Source organism: Jaculus jaculus, chromosome 2 (assembly GCF_020740685.1).
Source record: "Jaculus jaculus isolate mJacJac1 chromosome 2, mJacJac1.mat.Y.cur, whole genome shotgun sequence".
Taxonomy (NCBI): Eukaryota; Metazoa; Chordata; class Mammalia; order Rodentia; family Dipodidae; genus Jaculus; species Jaculus jaculus.
Window position 1 is genome coordinate 137116656 of NC_059103.1, and position 7588 is coordinate 137124243.

At 40.1% G+C, this 7588-nt stretch overlaps 1 protein-coding gene and 1 non-coding gene across 4 annotated transcripts in view; one reads left to right on the forward strand and one right to left on the reverse strand.

Annotated features, from left to right (window-relative positions):
- LOC101596981 (serine/threonine-protein kinase Sgk3) overlaps window positions 1-5078 on the forward strand; it is a 148641-nt gene extending 143563 nt beyond the window's left edge. For all 3 annotated transcript variants that reach the window (XM_045143789.1, XM_045143791.1, XM_045143790.1), the window contains one exon: window positions 2922-5078. In XM_045143789.1, coding sequence (XP_044999724.1) covers window positions 2922-3092 — 171 coding nt within the window. In that variant the 3' untranslated portion in view covers window positions 3093-5078. The remainder of the gene's footprint in view (window positions 1-2921) is intronic.
- LOC123459129 lies at window positions 438-571 on the reverse strand. The gene has a single exon (XR_006636040.1). It is a non-coding gene; the product is annotated as a small nucleolar RNA SNORA5 (small nucleolar RNA).
- Window positions 5079-7588: the final 2510 nt, after the last annotated feature.

Here is a 7588-nt window from a genome sequence, read left to right on the forward strand (position 1 = left end):
GTTTTTACATGCAAACAAGCACTTGTTAGCTGCTCAGCAATCTCTAGCTTGGCTCTTATTTTCTTGTTTGTTTGTTTGTTTGTTGGTTTTTAAGAAAAAAATATCTCTATCACTCACAAGTGAGTGCTTTCAGGCCGGCTTTGCTTCCCTGATTAAAGCAGTGATCTCCATCTGAGAGGTAGAATCCCTAGGCACAGACAATCCTGGCTTACCTGGGTAAAGGCTTTAAAGGGCAGGTTGAGCCATTTAAGGAGAACAGCGGACCTCACCAGGTGTCAGGATGGGCATGATGGACAGGTCAGCAGCCAGGTGTTGGGACATTTGTGCATGGTGAAAGTTGAGTTTGCCTTTGGGTTGCAGTAGATGAAGGGAATTAGCTAGGGAGACCAATCGCTACACATTGCCCCACTCTACCTTAGCCTTGAAGTCTAGGGGATTGATGTCTGTGACCAGATTTATCCCTGAGCCCAAGCGAATGAAACAGGGCCCGTGAGTCACAGGGTTTCTATGGCAGCCTTCTGGGCTAGTGCCTGCCATTGGTAGAGCAGGCACTGAATTTGACACAGGTGCCATTTCAGATTTTTATTTTTGGGTTATGAATACTCGGTCTACATTCTTATTTTATGGAAGAGGAAGCACACTTACTGATGGAATTATAGCCAACAGGTTTCATTGATAAAGCTTTTTTTTTTTTTTTGGTGGTGCATGCCTTTAATCCCAGCACTCCGGAGGCAGAGGTAGGAGGATTGCCGTGAGTTTGAGGCCACCCTGAGACTACATAGTGAATTCCAGGTCAGCCTGGGCTAGAGTGAGACTCTACCTTGAGAAAACAAAAAAAAAATACTTTTTTAATTAAATTTTTTTTCAGCCAGGCATGGTGGCACACAACTTTAATCTCAGCACTTGGGAAGCAGAGGTAGGGAGAATCGCTGTGAGTGTGAGGCCAGCCTGAGACTACAAAGTGAATTCCAGGTCAGACCCTACCTTGGAAAAAAAAAAAAAAAATCTCATCCAGCGTCCCTTTAAGTCCAATCCCGAAGGGCCCAGAAGAAAGTCCCATATGACCCTTCGACATCCTTCCTCTCCCCAAATCCTTCCCACGTCTCATTCTCTTCCCCCATCCATCTTCTGTCAATCCAACTCAGCTGCCCATAACCACATCCTGAGCTAAAGCTTTTTTTTTTTTTTTTTTTTTTTTTTTTTGGTCTGGGATGGGGTTGTTTGTTTTGGAGAGCATTGGTTTGTGGAGAAGGATTGAATTCAAAACCTTGTGTATGCTGGGAAAATATTTTACCAACTGAACTATATCCCCAGTCCAGAGATTTTTTTTTTCACTTTTGTTAAACTTATTTTATATTTATTTAGTTAGTTGCAAGCAGAGAGAGAGATACAAAGTGAGACAGAGAGAATGGGCACAACAGGGCCTCTAGCTACTGCAAACAAACTTCAGACACGTGCACCACTTTGTGCATCTGCCTTATGTGGATACTGGAGAATCAAACCTGGGTACTTAGGCTTTGCAGGCAATCGCCTTAACTGCTAAGCAATCTCCAGACCCCAGAGATTTTTTTAAAATCACATTTCTTTTAGTGCTGTAATTCCTAGAGTGTTTTGTTCTCTGTGGAAGATGTTCATGTTTATTTCTTTGTGTGTTTGTTTACAACCCTTCATTCCTCCATAGAAAGGCTTTGCCCATCTAGAAGTGAGACACTGAATGAACAAGCATTTATGGAAGCTCAAATAGGGTCTCAGTTTCAAATTAGCATAGGTAAGGACTCTGCTATACTAACCTTCCTTACTCTTGCCTTCATATCCCCACCTAACAATAAAAGCCTGAATTGTAGCCAGGCATGATGGCACACAGCATTAACTAACTCTGCACTCGGGAGGCAGAGTAGGAGGATCTCTATGAGTTCAAGGCCAGTCTCAGCATACATAGTGGTTTCCAGCTCATCCTGAGCTAGAGTGAGATCCTACCTTGAAATAAAGCCGGGAGTGGTGGCGCATGCCTTTAATCTCAACACTTGGGAGGCAGAGGTAGGAGGATCACCATGATTTTGAGGCCATTCTGACACTGCATAGTGAATTCCAGGTCAACCTGAGCTAGAGTGAGACCCTACCTCAACAAACCAAAAAAAGAAGAAAGGAAAAAAAAAAAAACCTTAACTATGGTCTGGAGAGATGGCTCTGTGTGGTTAAGATGCTTGCCTGCAAAACCTAACAATCTGAGTTTTCAATTCCCCTGTACCCATGTAAAGCCGAATGGGGAAAGGGCCTCATATATCTGAAGTTCATTTGCAGCACCTAGAGGTCCTGGCATGCCCATCTGTGCTTGCAAATAAATAGATAAAAATATAAAATTTAGGGCTGGGGAGATTGCTTGGTGGTTAAAGGCATTTGCCTGCAAAGCCAAAGGACCCAGGTTCGATTCCCCAGGACCCATGTAAGCTAGATGCACAGGGTGGCACATGTATCTGGAGTTTGTAGTAGCTGGAGGCCCTATCATGCCCATTCTCTCCCTCTCTCTCTCTCTCTCCCTCTCCCTCTCCCTCTCTCCCTCCCTCTCTCTCTCTCTCTCTCTCCCCTGCCCCCTCTCTTATCTGCCTTCTCTCTCTCTCTCTCAAATAAATTATATATACAATCATGGCCCATGCCTATAATCCCAACACTCTAGTGATAGAGGCAGGAGAATCAGAAATTCAAGGCCATCCTTGGCTATATCCTTGGCAAGTTCAAGGATCAGCGTGGTATACATGAGACCCCTGTCTAAAAAAATCAAAAAGGAAAGCATAAAAAATAAAATAGGAAAATACCTCACCTTTCCAGGGAAAAATATGCACTCATAAAAACATTTTAACGAGCTAAATTAATGAAAGAAAAGTGAAGCTGAAGGATATGACATCATGCTCTTGATGTTTTAGGCTGGACCAGAGGACATCAGAAACTTTGACACAATATTTACAGAGGAGACAGTGCCGTATTCTGTGTGTGTATCTTCTGACTACTCTGTAGTGAACGCCAGCGTGCTGGAGGCAGATGATGCATTCCTTGGCTTCTCTTACGCGCCTCCTTCAGAAGACTTATTTTTGTGAACAAGTTGCCACTCAGAAACCGGCGAACAAATACCAGCCTGCGTATGGAACTGGAATTCTTGTTTGTATGAATATATTCAGATATGTATAACAGTGCCTCATTTTTATATGTAGTGTTGAAACTATGAAAAATGTATTTTCTGCTGTATACAAGAAAATAGGGCATTTCAAAGAGCTAAGTTTTAAATTAAAATTTGTATTCTTGTTTATTAAGCTTATTTTTAAACAGAAAATTTTAAAGCTAAGAATAGCTTTAACTATTTTTAAAGATAACTTGTTGCTATTGACTGTTTTTTCCCTGTTTACACTAACACACCCAAGGTAGACTGTTTCTAATAGTCTATTTCAGTTAAGATGTATTAATTACTTTATAATTCTATGACTTTATCAGAACTATGCAATTGGTACATGGTTGTTTTAAAGAAGAAACCATATCTTCCCTTGACAAAATAATTGGGTTTTGGTAGAAATAGACTATAAAAGCATTAGTTAACACAATGGCTGCTAGTTAACACCAAATAATCATTCATTTTGCAGATAAGAAATAACAAAACTAAATTTGTTTTTGAAATATCAGTTCAATTTTGGGGGGTTTTTATTTTTATTTTTTCTCTCAATTTTTATTAATATTTTCCATGATTATAAAAAATATCCCATACTAATATCCTCCCTTCCCCCCCCTTTTCCCCTTTGAAATTCCATTCTCCATCATATCCCCTCCCCATCTCAATCATCAGTTCAATTTTGTATGTCAGTTTTCCTCTACAGGAACGTGAAAGAAAAAAGAATTCTAAGCTGGGTGTGGCTTGGGACATACCTGGATGTAGCTTGGCACATTCCTTTAATTTCATCATTTGGGAGGCTGAAGTAGTAGGATTACCATGAGTTCAAGGCCAGCCTGGGCTATAGAGTGAGTTCCAGGTCAGTATGGGCTAGAGTGAAACACTGCCGGGGGGAGGGGGAGTTTTAAGAATTCCCAAACTAAGTACTTACTGCCAGAGTTGTTTATAGATGGTGCAAAAATAAATGTCTATCATGTATTCAATATTACAAATTATTCTATTTATGTTGCTTTTGACCTTTTGAATGTTTACTGTTAAGTAGATCTAAATCTTGGTACCTATTTTTGCAAGTAGCTATTTCAAAACTGTCTTCCTAATTTGGTCAAGTTAAAAATAAAAAAAAAGAAAGAAAAAAGGGGCTTTCCAGAATGTTTACCTGGTTGTGAATTGAAAAATAAAATAGCCAATTTGGGTCATTGTAAATATATGTAATTTTATGCTGTAACAAAAATTAGAAATAATGTGGCAGATGCATATTCAGTATCTTTTTGGTAGTGCTCGGGCCTTACAAAACCTGTATATGCTAATAAGCATATGCTCTAACACCTATGTAACTGACCTTAAATCCTAAGATGTCAGTTAACATTAGCATATGTTATGGTGAGACAGTAGATTAAAAAAACGCTACAAAAGAATGCTTGACTTGGAATTCTGATTCTTAAGGGACATCATTTTGCATTGTGTGGGAAATAGTATTGTTAGAATGTAGTGACTCAGTTTAGATGCTCTAAGAACAAACATCCCTTGTGTGTATTCTCTTGAATAAGAAACTACAAAAGCATTTCTTACCCATACTCTTTGGCTTAAAAATGTTCAGCAGAATGGACCTAGGAAGTACTTTTGGTTAAATCCTATTTATATGCAGTACACTGAATCTTTAGAAATGAGATATGAATATCTATACTGTAAATATTTGGTTTGTTTGGCACCTCTGTAAGTTCTGTTTTTATATGAAGATATTTGTTGATTATAAAGCAAAATAAAACTTGTACTTAAATGATTTTTTTAATTCATATCCCTTAATTAAACTGCCAAAAATTAAAGTGCAATATTGTATCTTTTTAATAAAAATTTAAAATAGATATTTTTATGTTCCTTGGATCACAAGAAATACAGTATAATAAAATTAGCAGAATGATTAATAGTCATGCCTGTCATTATTTGAAATTAAAATTAGTAATGGTACAACAGTTCTCACAAATGAGTTATTTAGTGAGGGGGGAAGAGTATAAAATTTTGCCCAAATACTGGGCTGTGCATTTAAATTTCTAAAAACTTTTTTTTTTTAAGTTTTTTTTTTTTAAGTTTTTATTTATTTGAGAGCGACAGACACAGAGAGAAAGACAGATAGAGGGAGAGAGAGAGAATGGGCACGCCAGGGCTTCCAGCCTCTGCAAACGAACTCCAGACGTGTGCGCCCCCTTGTGCATCTGGCTAACGTGGGACCTGGGGAACCGAGCCTCGAACCGGGATCCTTAGGCTTCACAGGCGAGCGCTTAACCGCTAAGCCATCTCTCCAGCCCCTAAAAACTTTTTTTATTGAGAGAGAGAGAGAGAATGGGCATAGACAGCAAGGCCTCCAGTCACTACAAACTCTAGACTCATGCACCACCATGTGCATCTGGCTTAACGTGGCTTCTGTAGAATTGAACCTGTGTCCCTAGGCTTTGCAGGCAAGTGCATAACTGCTAAGCCATCTCTCCTACCCTCTAAAACTTTTTCATCCTTTTTTTTTTTTTTTTGGTATATCAAGAAATTAAAAAAAAAAAAAATCTGTGGGGCTGGAGGGATGGCTTGAAGTAAGGTGCTTGGCTGCAAAGCCAGAGGAACCAGGTTTGATTCCACAGGACCCTTATGAGCCAGATGCACAAGGAAGCTCATGTGTCTGGACCTGGCATGCCCATATTCTCATTCTCTCTCTTTCTTTCTCTCTCCCCACCTCCTTCCTTCCTCCTTCCTTCCCTTTTTCAAGTAATAAAAAATTCAAAAATCTATGAACTGCATTCCAGCAAGAGCTGACAGAGCTTTAATGACCTTGGATAACAGACTATCTCAGGAGCTAGGAAAGGCTAGAGAGAAGATACACACAAACCTAGACTTCTTTGTATATTATCCCTGTAAGCACAGCTTCAGGAGCAGAACTGGTTTTATGTTGGTTTTTATGGTCCCTGTTATAGCTGCCTGTACCTTTCTCCTACTTCCATCAACAGAAACATAAAATCTATCCCCATCTAAGTACCAAGGGCCATAGAATTGTAGTGCAAGACAATCTGGACAGCATCTTTTTCTGTTGCAAGCTGATTTCTTTTCCAGAAAAATATTTTCTTTACCTTGTGACTAAAATATATTATATTCCCTCAGTAAAGAAACTGAGGTATTTTGCCATCCCTACTCTATATGAAAACAATATCCTCGGTTATTTCCTGGGGAAAACAATCCAATCCTCCACACTGTAGGTAAACCCCCCCCCAGTGCAATGGAACAGAGTTCACAGTAACTTGAGGAGCCCACACCATTTTTAACGTTTTTGTGGACTTTTTCATAACACTTTTGTTTTGAGGTAGGGTCTCACTCTAGCCCAGGCTGCCCTCAAACTAACAGTGATCCTCTTACCTCAGTCTCTCATGTGCTGGGATTAAAGGTGAGCACCACCACACCTGGCTTATTAACACATTGATATTTACTTCAACATACTGTATAATTGACCCATTTAAAATGCACAGTTAGGGACAGGAGAGAAAGCTCAGAGGTTAAAAGCTCATGCATCTGGAGTTCATTTACAGTGGAGGGAGATCCTGGCACACCCATGCTCACTCTGCCTGTCTCAAAGGGAAAAAAAATTCAATAAAGAGCACAATTAGGGCTAGAGAGATGGCTTAGCGGTTAAGCGCTTGCCTGTGAAGCCTAAGGACCCTGGTTCAAGGCTCAATTCCCCAGGACCCACGTTAGCCAGATGCATAAGGGGGTGCATGTGTCTGGAGTTCCTTAGCAGTGGCTGGAAGCACTGGCGCACCCATTCTCTCTCTATCTGCCTCTTTCTCTCTCTCTGTCACTCTCAAATAAATAAATAAAATAAACAAAAAAAAATTTTTTTAAAGAGCATAATTAGCTCAACATGGTGACATGCACTTATAGGTCTCCCATTTGGGAGGCTGGGGCAAAATTGTGAGCCTAGGCTACAGACTTCAAGACTAACCTGGGCTACGTAGTTCAAGGCCCCCACACACTACATGGCAAGACCCTGTCTCAAAATCAAACAGCAAAACAGTGTACAAATTGACTGTCTTTGTGGGTTTCTTTTTTTTTTTTTTTTTCTAGGTAGGGTTTCACCATAGCCCAGGTTGACCTGGAATTCACTCTGTAGTCCCAGGCTGGCCTTGAAACTCATGACCATCCTCTTATCTCCCCCTCCCAAGTGCTAGGATTAAAGGCATACGCCACCATGCCTAGCCTGACTGGCTTTGAGTGTATTCAGAATTGTGCAGCTATCATCACAGCAAACTTTAGAATCATTTTTGTTTTTTATTCCTAAAAATATTTTAAAATACTTATTTATTCATTAGAGACGGGGCGGGGAGGAGCAGAATGGGTGTGCCAGGGCCTGTATAGCCACTGCAAACAAACTCCAGATGCATGTGCCACCTTGTGCATCTG